The sequence below is a fragment of the Carex rostrata genome, chromosome 7 (genome assembly GCF_964058835.1).
Source record: "Carex rostrata chromosome 7, lpCarRost1.2, whole genome shotgun sequence".
NCBI classification, from domain to species: Eukaryota; Viridiplantae; Streptophyta; class Magnoliopsida; order Poales; family Cyperaceae; genus Carex; species Carex rostrata.
In genome coordinates this window covers 7,587,784-7,603,931 of record NC_135924.1, presented here as the reverse complement: position 1 = coordinate 7,603,931, position 16,148 = coordinate 7,587,784, and the positions used below count along the sequence as shown (strand labels likewise).

The window sequence follows — 16,148 nt, the reverse complement described above, 5'->3', positions numbered from 1 at the left end:
CTTTTTGTTACTGAGATGGTGAAGGTTAATGGAGGAGGTTTTGAGAAGGCAGTGGGAGGTTTTAACTTTTAACAGCAATTTATATATGTATCCACCATAAATTCTTTATTTATATATATCTCCATCAATATTCTAAAATTAGTTATTTTTCATCTAAACCCACTTATTTTATTGATGTCTTAATTTCTTAATTTAATCAAACTAAAATAATAACAATATAAATGAAAAAATTACCACGGAGGCTGAGAAAAATGTCTTGTTTTATTAATATTAATATATACTTTTAATTGATTAAATTAATAAATAAGATATTAATTAATAAGTGAGTTGAGGAAATAGTTAACTTTAAAATTTGATGGAAAAATATTTAAATTAAGAAATTATGAAGGGTATATATATAAACTATTCTAAATTTCTAATCTGGGATTAGCTATTTTCGTAGTTTAATATTGCTGAACCTGGTGTAAATGTGGTGCTTACAACAGATGGTTAACATGTAGTTTAAGTTAACTTTTTACGAAAAGCATTCTCATGAGCTGACTCGGTGCACTGATTTTGTTATGGAACATGTTTAGTAATGTGTTTTCTAAAATTAGAAAATGATCGGATTTTTGATAAAAACAAATCACAAAATGAGGGTGAATATCAAAATGTATTGGCGAATACTTGCATTTAACAAGAAGCTTCTTGGATGAATTATTTAAAAAAAGAATAATTGTACTAATCCCTCCATCCCAAATTAACTTCATTAACTGCCTTTTATTCCTCCCATTAATTATGCTAAGAATTTTCATTTATCCCCGCATTAATTATATTGTCATCTAATAACAATCTCCGTATTAATTATATTTTCCTTTAATAACAATCTCCGCTAACAATTATTTATCTGTTTATTGATGTTCAAGAAAATATTTATCATTGTTCAGACAAATATTTATCCTTATGTCTGACAAGTATTTATCATTGTTCCTGACATGTTAATATTTTGATTTGATTAAACATTACTTATTGACAAGTTCAAGAACAAAGTTCAAAAAATTATTTATCATTGTTCTAACAAGTATTTACCATTATATCTGAGAAGTATTTATCATTGTCACAGACGTTTTACTGTAAGTTGCAATTATGTCTGAGACGTATTTATCCATGTAACATAAAATATTTATCCATATAATATAAAGTACTTATCATTATGTCTGAGAAATATTTTACTGTAAGTTGCAATTATGTCTGAGAAGTTTTTATCCATGTAACATAAAGTATTTATCCATGTAGCATAAAGTATTTATCATATGTCTGAGAAGTATTTATCATTGGGTGAGAGGATTGTTTATTTAATGGTCCGTAGTTGTGCTGGGACAATAAAAAAAAAATTGTGCGGGGATAACTGACAAATATTTATGAGGAGATTGTTTATTTAATGGTCTCCAGTTGTGCGGGGACAATTAAAAAAAAGAAGGAAATTTTGTGCGGGGACAATTGATGGATTGATTTGTTCAGTCATAAATAGAGATCTTTGCATATGGATTAATACTTTGCAAATCCAGGATAAATACTTTGATGCTTTAAGTTAAATACTAATAGTTTCTGCGGAGTATTAATGATTGAGCGGTCTCCCCATGACTTTTTTGGCAGTTTGTGCAGGGTTTTTTGCGGAGTTGAAACTGCAGAGATTGTTATCAGGATCCTTAAAAAAATCAACAGTGAGCATGCAGCACTTGATATACAATCCATGTGGTCATGCTTACATGTTTTTGAGTTTAATTTATAAATCGTCCGAATAATAAATTCAATTTGTATATCCTTAAGAGATTGAATAATTTTTGTTGCATTTTTTTAATTTTAAATCTTATGCAAAACGAAAACGAAAATGAAAAATTCTTCTCTTGTCAAATTTATAAAGATGTTAAGTTTTCATTTGTCACAATAATTTAAATGATTTCTTAAATCATTTTAATTTATCTTTTCCATATGTCACAACAATTTATGAGATTAAATAGGCATATATCTCTCTGTTCTTTCTTAAAATGCAGTATCAAAATATGCCTATTTAAGATAATCAGACTGTCATGATTCATTTATACCAATATAACAATTGAACAAATAAGCCATACGAAAAGGAAATATTATAAATTAAAGCAACCCATAAATTTAGAATATTCCTTTTCATATGGCTCATTTTTTTTTTACTATAAATGCATTGAGATATTTCATAGAAATCTTCCAAATTTGAATTATGACAGTCTGGTTATTATGTGTCAAATCTGCCTATTTAAGAAAAAAAAAAGAAGAATTATGCCTATTTAATCTTATAAATTATTATCCTTGAGGAAAACTTTTATTTTTCTCAATTTCTGATTTTCAGTTTTTTTTTATATAAGATCAAAATATCCAAATAGTTGAACACCAAATTAATTCTTTTTTTAACAACTTTACCTTATGAAAAACAAGCTAAAAAAATAATGAATCCAATTAGTGTCTGTCAACAAGATCGAAGTCATCCAAATTCATCATTTTCAGATATGATAATTTTAGATTAATTAAATTTCTGAAATTTCTTGATAAGGCTAACTTGATCAAACTTTAGTATTCAGATTTTCTTCTTTCAGCAGAAACAAATTGGGCCGCACAATTCAAGCCCTTTTGGGCCCAATTTTTAATGATGTTAATAAAAAAAAGAACCAAATGACGTACCGTACCGATCAGGATAATGTTGGGGTTTTCACGCGGTGCTAACCGGAAACCCGTTTCAGGCTTAAGGTGCGGAATGACCGTAGAACAAAAATTTCTACGGCCAACTTAAGCTCAGGATTAAACGGGGTATGTCAGGAAACTTTCCAAGGCGGTCCACCTTCAGTATTCCTTTGGCATCAAAACCCAATTTAATCCTTTTACAGATCTACTCCATGATTGATTTCTAAAACTTTAATCTACTTACAAATTAAATAGATTAATATAACATATTTATACCTTGTTTCCAAATCACAGTTGGAATGCAGACCGAGCGAGTAGAGCCTCACCAGGGAAGGAATCGACTCGGAGTATCACACGTGTGATACCTCTATCAGTTATCCACCAGGACTAACCGGAGAGCGGTTTATTTCTTCTGCCAGAAATACCGTAAACCGCAGAATTCTGCAAAAACACTATTCACAGGGAAAAGACGAAAACCCGTAAACACGAATTTTCGGTTGCTCAGTTTCATCAATATGCAAAACTGACATACCGCTAAATTCGGTAAAACACTATTCATCGATCCCGTAAATATACTCCACAACAACCCGCAAGATTATACGTCAAGTACGTATAACTTTATTTTCTCAACCGAAACACTATTTGGGAGAGAAACCGAGAAAGAGAGAAAATACCGATTCGTTTCTGCACGAAAAGATACATGTGAATGTGCATATGTATATATGTGAATATATCTTTCTCTCTCTACCCCTCCACCCCTATTTATAGTGTTTAGATTCGGTTGCAAAAGACCAAAATGTCCTCCAAGTTCGGCCTATTTACAAGATATGCCATTGACACCTCATCCTTTTATATGTGAAATGACCAAAATACCCCTTCCACACCCTTCCACATTCTTCTCCATGCTTCTACACATGCAAGGTGGCATAGGTGTGAAATGACCATTTTGCCCTTGTGGATAGGATTGATGACATGTCATCTGGATAGGATCAATGACGTGTCATGCGGATAAGCACGAATCTGAAAAGACCCGAATGCCCTCGGCCCGAACACAAATAATATTCGTATAATTATTCTGAACAATTATATATATATTTTTCTTTCGGTTATTTGTTTCGGTATCGATGACGTGTCATCTGGATAGGATCGATGACGTGTCATGCGGATAAGGACGAATCTGAAAAGACTCGAATGCCCTCGGCCCGAACACAAATAATATTCGTATAATTATTCTGAATAATTATATATATTTTTCTTGCGGTTATTTGTTGTTTCGATAATTTATACAATGTGTCCTGCACATTTATAAATTAACCGGTTAACTTTTATACAACGTGTCATACACGTTTATAAATTAACCAATGTTTTTGCTTGTTATTTTTACATAACATTTATAATTTAATTATAACACGTATAATTAATTATAACCATCTTAATATTAATTATAATCAATTTATAATTAATCAGTAAGATTCTCCGAGTAGCTCCTATATGGTGTGACCCAATAGGATCTGTGTTATGTTGGTAAACAGAGTTAAAACTGTTTTAACTTCTGTTAGTCATGGGTGGCATCTGGCAACACATCATGACCATCCAATTACACAGATGATGCTGTACTGTACAATATCACGATCCAGTAAACAATTTACTTGTGTCTGTTCTTCTGTCTCATAGCTATCAGATTAGTTTCAAGGTAGATGTGTGTCATCCTTGCTAACTTAATCTTTTCTTGATCTTGAGCAGATTATCAAATATAATTACTCTTGTAATTATACCGCTAGCAGATAATCTTACTCTATCAAGGGGCCCAGTGATGCTATAGCTCGTATAGAGATACGAGGGACAAATAGTATTCTTGGTAAACTATCACTTCCTCAGCTAAGCTATACATATGGAAAAGCTACCGTTATGACTGCTTTTTACGGACAGCGGTGGATAACAATCACACATACATATTTCTCAGTGGGAACGATAAATACCTCATACTGTAGAACGTGACACTGAATGAAAACATAAATGACACGAACACAATTCTATTTAATGTTTCATTCGGGGTCTGTCAAATACCATGTTTCTAGAACATGTATCTATGTGATTAAAATGACATCTCGTGTCAGGTGGTTTATAAAACTTAACCATCTTTTAATCCACATACTAACCTTATCGCGGTAATTAGTGTTCCTGCTAATTACCTTGGTCAGTGACCTTTTAAGAGTATATATTATCTATATTATGGAGTTTCACAATTTCAGTCATGAACTCGAAATGATCCATAAATTCAATAATACTCAAGGCAACAAAATGATATTAATCATCCAATTCATGAACAAAGTTTTATGATAAATTATCGTATTATTGACTTCTAGATTATTACACTAACAATCTCCCACTTAAGCTAGGAGCCAATCATCATAGGCCCTACTTATATACAAAACTCTATATTCTCTAAGATCTCGTAGATCCTGAGAAAATCTGACAGCCAATCTTCTATGTGTTCCAGACCCATAGAAGCATTAAGCATCTCGTGCTTGGCTTGAGGAAGAGATTTTGTGAGTGGATCAGCTGTGTTGCTGATTGTGTCAACTCTACTTATCTTTACATGACCTTTATATTGATTATATCTTTTATAATTAATTATAAGCATCTTATGATGTTTACGATCTTTCGTATTAGGTGATAACGTTGTAGACGAGAAACATATCCTTAGTTCTCCTCAAGAACTTAATGATATTCTTTACAGCATTCCAGTGCTTTATGCCTGGATTAGCCTGATATCTACTCGTCATACTCAAAGCATACGAGACATCAGGGCGAGTGCACAACATGGTGTTTATGATAGAGCCAATAGCCGAAGCGTATGGTACTCTTCTCATAGTGCTTTGCTCATCAGTTGTCGAAGGACACTGAGTCTTGCTAAGCAGTGCACCATGATTCATTGGCAGGAATTCTCTCTTAGAATCCTGCATGCTGAACCTATTCAGCACTTTGTCAATGTACGTGCTTTGACTTAATCCTATAAGTCTCTTTGATCTACCTCAGTAGATCTTTATGCCTAGTATATAGACATCCTCGCCCAAGTCTTTCATCGAGAAAACTTTTCTTTAATGAAGACTTGGCTAATTGCAAATAGAGGAATATCGTTTCCTATTAAGAGTATGTTATCTACATATAAGATTAAGAAAGGCGATGGCACTCCCACTAGTTTTTCTGTACACATAAGATTCTTTTTCGTATCTGACGAAGTCAAGCTTTTTGACTTCTTCGCCAAATCGAAGATTCCAACTCTGTGATGCATGCTTCAATCCATAAATGGATTCAAGAAGCTTGCATACCTTCCCAGCATTCTCTGGATCTTCAAAACCCGTAGGCTGTGTCATGTACACATCCTCTTCTTAAATTTTCATTTAAGAATGCGGTTTTGACATCCATTTGCCATATTTCATCATCATGAAATGCGGCAATTGCTAGGAGTATCCGAATTGACTTAAACATAGCCACGGGTGAAAAAGTTTCATCAATTCCCAGAATTTGTTTGAAACCTTTTCGCTACTAGCCGTGCTTTGTAAATAGTCATATTGTCATCCATGTCTATTTTCTTTTGAAAACCCACTTGTTAGCTATGGGTTTCACCTCATCAAGTGGTACAACTAGGTTCCAGACCGTGTTGTCATACATGGACTGTATTTCGGATCTCATGGCCTCCAGCCATTTATCAGAGTCGGGTCTATCCATTGCTTCCGCATAGGTCAGAGGATCTTCAGTGTCAAAACTGAGACCTCGTGCAGTCCCAAGTACCTCTCGGGTGCATGGACTGTTCTCATTGACCTACGTAGCACTTGTTCTTTAGGCTGTCGAACTTGATCCACAACTATCTGCGGATCCAGTTCTACTTCAACTTGCGTTGAAGCACTTGAGCTCGAGACTAGAACCTCATCCACAACTATTTGTGGACTTGGTACTTCCAGATGCTCATCAGCCAAAAAATCAAGAGGTGGGTTAATCTGATCTAGTTCAGATATTGTATTGTGTGATGTATCTTGAATTTCTTCAAGTATTACATTACTCCCACTACTTCCTTTTGCAAGAAACTCGTTCTCCAAAAGTATACCATGACGAGCAACAACTAATTTGTTCTCGGACTGGTAATAGAAGTAATATCCTTTCGTTTTCTTAGGATACTCTACGAAAAAGCACTTGTCAGATTTGGGACCAAGTTTGTCAGACGTCAGACGTTTGACAAATACTTTGCAACCCCATTTTTAAGATAAGACATATTTGGGATTTCCCAAACCATAACTCGTATGGAGTCTTTTCAACTGACTTGGATGGAACCATATTTATCGTTAGTGCGGCAGTATCTAGTGCGTGTCCCCAAAATGATTTTGGAAGGGTGGCGTTACTCATCATGGAACGAATTATGTCCAACATGGTTTGTTTCATTTTCTTGGCAACACTGTAACATTGCGGTGTTCCTAGAGGTGTGAGTTGTGAGACTATCTCACATTCCTTTAAGTACGTTTTGAAAACCATAACTCAAGTATTTGCTATCACGGTCCTACCGTAATGCCTTAATACTTTTGTTCAATTGATTTTCTACTTTAGTCTTAAATTCCTTGAACTCGTCAAAGGATTCAGACTTATGTCTCATGTAAGTCAATACTTTCATGAAACGTTTTGAGTCTTTTGTTATTGATGTTAAACACGTGGTTTTCCATTTCTAGCATATAAAGATCATTTAACAAGTAAGATGATCCATAATATGTCTCATTTTTATAAATAGAACATCTATTGTCATTTATAACAAATGAGAAACCATTCATCTCTAAACACGAGATTGATATGATATTTCTAGAAATGGTAGGAACAAAATAGACATTTTCTAGTTCCAGAATAAACCCGTTAGGCAAGTACAATTCTATCCTACCGACTGTAACGGCTGCAACTTGTGCTCCGTTTCCAACTCGGAGTTGTACTTCCTTATTGCGTAACTTCCTCTTAGTGCGTGCATATTCGTGCAAATATGAGCACATGATCCGGTATCCAGTACCCAATCATTAAGAGAGGTCGCAACATTAATTTCAATAACATAAATACTTGAGACTGAGACTTTTGAGACATTCTCAAACTTCATATCTCCAAGATACTCCGGGCAGTTTCTCTTCCAGTGACCTTTGTTATTGCTAAAATAGCAGTCAGAGTTAGCAGAAACATTTATCTTGGGAGAGTTCGTTCCTGGAACCAACTTCCCTTTGCCTTTGTACTTAATCGCCATTTTTCCCTTTTGCTTTCTTGATCTTACTCCCACCTTCTTGGATCATGAGGACATGAGAGCTATTCTCGATGTCTTTATCAGTGATCCTCAGCATCCCTTGGAGCTCCTGCAAGCTTTTATCCAACCCTTGCTTTATGGGAGTTCACAATGAACTCCGAATAGCTGGGAGGAAATAAGTTCAGGATAACTTCCGTGGCCAACTCGTGGCTCAACGGACAGTTAAGCTTTTACAGTTTCTCATCATCGCTTGTCATACGAAGCGTGTGAATACTGACAGAGCTGCTCTCTACTATTTCAGCAGGGACCGGTGTATTTAGGATATATTCATTTTTCTCACGTATGTCTACCTTTTCGAGTAGGGAGCGTAAAGAGAAAGACGTTTCTTTAGCCATATTTCTACAACATTTAAAGTAAAGATTTTAGCTTTGTTCATGTAATGTTTTATTCTAATAATAAAACTCCCACTGCAAATTTGTTCTATTCCCGTTTGCAGTAGGACCAAGATCCATATTTTCACCAATAACCAAGGCAGTGTATGCATATCATGGCTATCAGTTATCTTAGGTAAGCAAACTTGCTAATCACATCTCTTTGTGATTCTTGGTTTCGTTAAAACATCACGTGTTTTTAACGAAGACTTTGCCCCGTGCCCAAAACTGTTTTGGAAATCATCGGTAAGTAACCTCACTCTATTTGGTTTGATATGTCGGACATAACCCTCGACCACCAAAGGTAAAAGGCGATGTCTACTGAGTAGTTTAATCATCAACCAATGAACAATGGTTTGAGGAGGATATAGTGGGAAGGGCATACTACTTAATATTTAATGGGTTGGTGTTTATGCTTAACAGTGATAGCAATATCCAAAGGAGTATGTCAGAAAGAACGACTAATGTGATTCTATTCGTATCTTTATAGCGACTTCTTTCATATGCTTCATTAAGCAATTATGGAAAGAAAGTCTTGAATACTGAATGTGATCTCCATTTCTTTTCTTATCTTATGTTAGAAAGAACGATTAATGTGATTCTATTCGTATCTTTATAGCGACCTCTTTCATATGCTTCATTAAGCAGTCGTGGAAAGGAAGTCTAAAATATCGAATGTGATCCCCATTACTTTCTTTTCTCAACATATGTAAGAATGACTAAATGTGATTCTATTCGTATCTTTATAACGACCTCTTTCATATGCTTCATTAAGCAGTCGTGGAAAGGAAGTCTTGAATACGAAATGTGATCTCCATTAGTTTATGTTCTTATCAGTACCTCTTTGATATGCTTAGCTTTGTTAAGCAGTCAGTTCTTGTAACTGACTTTGGACACGTGAAAGTCGTCTGCCAGAAAGACAACGGTGAGTTCCTTCACAAATCTTTCTTTGACATCACGTTCTTTCACGGTTCCTTTGAAAGCAATAAATCTAATTTATTCAATTCATATCAAAGCAGTAAATCTAATTTACTTATATACGGGAGCAAGTCAGGTATATTATTTATCATTTCCTAATTCTTTATTTTGCAGCTATGCTGAGTTCTTATTTATACCATTTAAAGCACATAAACAATTTATATGTTTTAAAATCATATATTATTTTCGGTCCATAAAGCAATTTGGTAATGTGACAAAGTTCCTTTTGGGCCAGCCATTAGGATACGTGAAAGGGGCTCCCAGGAAAGATTGGGGTCACGAGGACCGCTTAGACTCAATCTTTCCTAGACAGAACCATCTCTTTCTTGTGTGGAAATGACAGCTCTTACTCAGGTACTTTATTGCTTCATCACATTCTTCGATGAACTTTACTTATCCGAAGGTTTTCGAAAAGGCGAAAAACTTACACTAAATTTTGCCATTTCAAAAGCGTTAAAGCAATTTGGTAACGTGACAAAGTCCCCTTTGGGCCAGCTATCAGGACACGTAAAAGAGGGTTAGACGAAAAGCCGAGACTTTTCTTGTCATTAACCTTGTCGTTTACGGGTGGAGATTAGCAGTTCTTACTTGGGTACTTTATTGCTTCATCACATTCTTAGATATACTCAAATGCAGTTGAAAGTTTTGAAAACGAAAACATAAAGAAAGCATAAAATCCTATTTTATCTTTCTCGGTCGGAAAACCGATCCAAGAAATGTAAAAGTTTACATTTCATAAGAAAGCATAAAGAAAGATTAAATCTAATTTAACTTTCTTAGTCGGTAGAACCGATCTAAGAAAATCTCATTTCTAATCGGTTTTGGACTTAAGCTGCAAATGTAAGAATTAAACTGATATGCGGTATATGCACCTAATTTGCATAAGTTATAACTTTTAGAAAATCAATCAGCGGGAGAGCCTTGTGCTCTGATACCACTGTTGGGGTTTTCACGCGGTGCTAACCGGAAACCCGTTTCAGGCTTAAGGTGCGGAATGACCGTAGAACAAAAATTTCTACGGCCAACTTAAGCTCAGGATTAAACGGGGTATGTCAGGAAACTTTCCAAGGCGGTCCACCTTCAGTATTCCTTTGGCATCAAAACCCAATTTAATCCTTTTACAGATCTACTCCATGATTGATTTCTAAAACTTTAATCTACTTACAAATTAAATAGATTAATATAACATATTTATACCTTGTTTCCAAATCACAGTTGGAATGCAGACCGAGCGAGTAGAGCCTCACCAGGGAAGGAATCGACTCGGAGTATCACACGTGTGATACCTCTATCAGTTATCCACCAGGACTAACCGGAGAGCGGTTTATTTCTTCTGCCAGAAATACCGTAAACCGCAGAATTCTGCAAAAACACTATTCACAGGGAAAAGACGAAAACCCGTAAACACGAATTTTCGGTTGCTCAGTTTCATCAATATGCAAAACTGACATACCGCTAAATTCGGTAAAACACTATTCATCGATCCCGTAAATATACTCCACAACAACCCGCAAGATTATACGTCAAGTACGTATAACTTTATTTTCTCAACCGAAACACTATTTGGGAGAGAAACCGAGAAAGAGAGAAAATACCGATTCGTTTCTGCACGAAAAGATACATGTGAATGTGCATATGTATATATGTGAATATATCTTTCTCTCTCTACCCCTCCACCCCTATTTATAGTGTTTAGATTCGGTTGCAAAAGACCAAAATGTCCTCCAAGTTCGGCCTATTTACAAGATATGCCATTGACACCTCATCCTTTTATATGTGAAATGACCAAAATACCCCTTCCACACCCTTCCACATTCTTCTCCATGCTTCTACACATGCAAGGTGGCATAGGTGTGAAATGACCATTTTGCCCTTGTGGATAGGATTGATGACATGTCATCTGGATAGGATCAATGACGTGTCATGCGGATAAGCACGAATCTGAAAAGACCCGAATGCCCTCGGCCCGAACACAAATAATATTCGTATAATTATTCTGAACAATTATATATATATTTTTCTTTCGGTTATTTGTTTCGGTATCGATGACGTGTCATCTGGATAGGATCGATGACGTGTCATGCGGATAAGGACGAATCTGAAAAGACTCGAATGCCCTCGGCCCGAACACAAATAATATTCGTATAATTATTCTGAATAATTATATATATTTTTCTTGCGGTTATTTGTTGTTTCGATAATTTATACAATGTGTCCTGCACATTTATAAATTAACCGGTTAACTTTTATACAACGTGTCATACACGTTTATAAATTAACCAATGTTTTTGCTTGTTATTTTTACATAACATTTATAATTTAATTATAACACGTATAATTAATTATAACCATCTTAATATTAATTATAATCAATTTATAATTAATCAGTAAGATTCTCCGAGTAGCTCCTATATGGTGTGACCCAATAGGATCTGTGTTATGTTGGTAAACAGAGTTAAAACTGTTTTAACTTCTGTTAGTCATGGGTGGCATCTGGCAACACATCATGACCATCCAATTACACAGATGATGCTGTACTGTACAATATCACGATCCAGTAAACAATTTACTTGTGTCTGTTCTTCTGTCTCATAGCTATCAGATTAGTTTCAAGGTAGATGTGTGTCATCCTTGCTAACTTAATCTTTTCTTGATCTTGAGCAGATTATCAAATATAATTACTCTTGTAATTATACCGCTAGCAGATAATCTTACTCTATCAAGGGGCCCAGTGATGCTATAGCTCGTATAGAGATACGAGGGACAAATAGTATTCTTGGTAAACTATCACTTCCTCAGCTAAGCTATACATATGGAAAAGCTACCGTTATGACTGCTTTTTACGGACAGCGGTGGATAACAATCACACATACATATTTCTCAGTGGGAACGATAAATACCTCATACTGTAGAACGTGACACTGAATGAAAACATAAATGACACGAACACAATTCTATTTAATGTTTCATTCGGGGTCTGTCAAATACCATGTTTCTAGAACATGTATCTATGTGATTAAAATGACATCTCGTGTCAGGTGGTTTATAAAACTTAACCATCTTTTAATCCACATACTAACCTTATCGCGGTAATTAGTGTTCCTGCTAATTACCTTGGTCAGTGACCTTTTAAGAGTATATATTATCTATATTATGGAGTTTCACAATTTCAGTCATGAACTCGAAATGATCCATAAATTCAATAATACTCAAGGCAACAAAATGATATTAATCATCCAATTCATGAACAAAGTTTTATGATAAATTATCGTATTATTGACTTCTAGATTATTACACTAACAGATAAAATATAATATTTGCAATGCATAATCTTGATAAACATACAGACTAAAATTAAATTAAAATATAAAAATGTTTAAGTCATGATCATGAATCATGCATATAAAAATATTATGACATTGGATGCATATGTAATACTCATAAGCTTATCAATATCGATCTTTGTTTTCAAAATCCAAACAGTCAATCTGAACCGTTCAATATGACCGTATCATTATTTTTTTTATTTTTATTATGTTTTCCTTCTAATAAAGAACAAACACAAAGTCAGAAAAACAAATTAACTCAATATAAATTACTGTCATACTAGTGAAAAGCATTCCAGGATTTCTTTTACTGTGAATCTGTGATACATTAGGAACTGTTCATTTAATTTTAATTTTACATTGCAATCTAATTTGTTACAATTTCATAATAGAAATATCTGGTTTCAGGCTTTTCATCATATCAGCATTTATCTGTGCAATTTCTTCATAAACCCCCTCTTCAATCATCATATAATTTCTCACTTTATTGTAATCTCCATCAAATTTCTCCATTAATGATTTAAGGTACACGCTCTGCCCCTTGGCCAAGTCTTCTAATGCCTTAGCTTCCTTTTGCATGCTGTAGAGTTCTCCTTCGGCCTCTTTTTGACTCGTGAACAATGCCGCTTCAGCTGTTGCTCTGCTTCCATCGGCTGCCTGAACTTGCTCGTACAGTGATGCAGTAGCTGCATTTTGCTTGCTATACAGCTCCCATTGTGCTTGTTGCATCTGTCAAGATTTTCAAATCAATCAAATATATATATATATATATATATATAAAATTTCAAATCAATTTGTCTAGGATCTTGTATGTTTTTCAAGAAACATTGGAAAATGTTCACTTGATTTCCTGTGATCACAATTTATGCTATTATACAAAAATGCAAATCAGACTTGATTATTTTAAGTGGACAACTAATTTGTCTTAATTAATTGATTTAGTTCCTAATGTTAAAAATTATTTTGAAATTACAAAGATCTTGAAGATTTGAGGTGAACAAATCAATTGTCTTAATGAAATCCTAATTCCTAATGTCTATTGGCAATTATGGATTATGCAAATTAGTTTTTAAAAAATATTTTGAAATTACAACAAATTAAGATTTGCTTTCTGGTTAAGGAAAAAAGAAAAAAAATCGAACCTTTGTCTCGTATTCGACCTTCGCCTTGGTCAGGTGCTCGGCCTTGAGCATCTCCATCTCCCTCGCCGCATTTCTCCGTTCAACCTCAATTTGCAACTCAGCATCTCTCAATTGCACCGCTTTGGCGGCCTCTACTTGCTCCATTTTCGTCTGACGCTCCCATTCGGCCTTCTTCATTGCCAATTCAGCGTTCGCTTTTGCCACCTCGGCCTCCCTTGCATTCTCATACAACTTCACCTCCATCGTCACCTTCGCCTCTTCCTTACTCAGCTCCCCCTGCCTTTGCTTCTGATATATTTTCGTCTCGGTATCTACCTTCGCTGCATATTGCGTCATATGACCTTCTCTAGTCTTTACCCCCATATCTCCTTTCATCGTTTCTTCGGCTACTTCCACCTTCGCTTGATTTGCTGTCTCCTGTTGCATCTTCAGACCAGCATTGGAGATGAACCCGACGCCATGCTCATCTACAAGTTGTCTGATATTTGCATTGTAGATATGCAACCCAAAACTATGCAATTCCTTTTGAACATGCTCAAGAACCGCCTTATTAAACATTTTCGGTTCATGGAAGATTTTTCCAAGTGTCATAGTCGAAGCAACCAAACGAGTTTCACCTTCTATCACCCCCTTGACAATCTCTTTCACATGCTCTTTGTCGGAGTTCTTGTCTTGAGACGAGATGAGTCTCGCGTACTTTACAAGGCTTTCCACATCATCGGTGCGGGGCCCGATTGTTAGCACTGCAGGGAGCACAAAGGTGACATTGTCAGAGCTGATTGCTTGCACTTGGAATCTGTATGAATCCGGTGAGATGTCAAAGCAGATGCAAACCTGACCGGGAAGAACCCATGCTTTTTTTGCAATTTTGATTTCTTTGATGCCGGAACCGGTTATGGCTAGATACTCAGAAGGACCAGCGACACGAAACGAAAACATCTTTTCAGAAAAAAAATGTTGAAATGGTTGGGGGTTTAATATGTGAATTTGAAGGAAATCAGAGGAGAAGAGCACAACTTGGAATTAGATGTTGTCAATGAAGAGGAAAGCAAAGGAAGTTCCTTGTGAGAATATTTTATTTTTAGTACATTACTTATTTAGACTTTGACGGTCTATTATTTGTTTATTAAAAAAAGAAAATAATAGATAACTAGATATGGATTGATCGAGTCAGAGATACTTTTAGAACAAAAAAATGGATTTAAAAATTGTAAGATAATCTATGAATATTCAGAAAATAAGCCAATGTAATAATGCAAGTTAAAATTGTACCTATGAATATTCAGAGACAGATCTACGACAAGTCAGAAATACTTAGTCACGCTCTTGATTATAAAAAAATTAATGATGTATATTAAAAATTTCCAGCGTATAGTTATAATATCATGTTTCATATAAAAATAAAAAAAATACAAATTTAAAATTAATGTTGAATTGTTGACTCCATTAATTAGGAGACGTGGTTTGTGAGTTTCCGTGTAAATGCCAAGTGTTTCAAGTCAACTTATTGCTATTAATTTCTTGATAAAAATTCCATAGGCTGCCAGGCTGGACATTATTTGTGCAACTATTTATTTTCTTCGGTTACGGATCTAAAATGATCAAGGAAATATAATATCAATTTGTTATAGTAACTATAGTTTTACCGGATTTAATATTCGTGCAGTGGGTAAAAAGAATTAATAATAAAGCATTTTCATTCGAAAGGCACAACAATTCCAACAAACTTTAGTTCTTTGGTCAAAGTCAATCGAGGAAAATTTGGCTTCAAAGTTGTAAATTATAACATGAAATTATGGATCAATTTCTAATGTTTCTAGCATATATAGCATGTTAATTGCCATGGTACTACGCGGGATTGGTCGTTGTCTTTATTCTTTTTCTTTAAAAATTGAATATATAAATTGGGAGGGATACAAGTTAGGGGTGTAAACCGTGCGAATTCGGAGCGGATAATGCTAATATTAAATTTGTATTCGCTTTTAAATGAGACATATATGAATACAAATACAAGTAATTAGTAGATGTTAAAATTTAAAATTAAATTCACTTTAGATCAGTGTTCTGAATAGCGCGCTATAGCGATTTTGGACCCTAAACGCTACGCTATGGTATCAAAACGTGCTATTTGAGCTACTATGCGCTATAGCGGTAATAGCGGTCCGCTATAGCGCATAGTGTGTAGCGCAAATAGCGCGCGCTATGCAACATGAGTTGTTTTTTTTTTCTTCTTTACAATTTATATGGGTTTTAAATAAAAGCTCATATTGGATTTTAACCGTGATTTTTTTTTTGCAGTTGACGTACT

The 16,148-nt window shown here is 34.8% G+C and overlaps 1 protein-coding gene across 1 annotated transcript; it reads right to left on the bottom strand.

Annotated features, from left to right (window-relative positions):
* Positions 1-12,877: 12,877 nt before the first annotated feature.
* Positions 12,878-14,888, bottom strand: LOC144557060 (flotillin-like protein 1). The gene is made up of 2 exons (XM_078305611.1): positions 13,841-14,888; positions 12,878-13,427 (listed from the first exon to the last, which is right to left on the bottom strand). The coding sequence occupies exons 1-2, from the start codon at positions 14,777-14,779 to the stop codon at positions 13,074-13,076; spliced, it is 1,293 nt and encodes a 430-aa protein (XP_078161737.1). The 5' UTR covers positions 14,780-14,888; the 3' UTR covers positions 12,878-13,073.
* Positions 14,889-16,148: the final 1,260 nt, after the last annotated feature.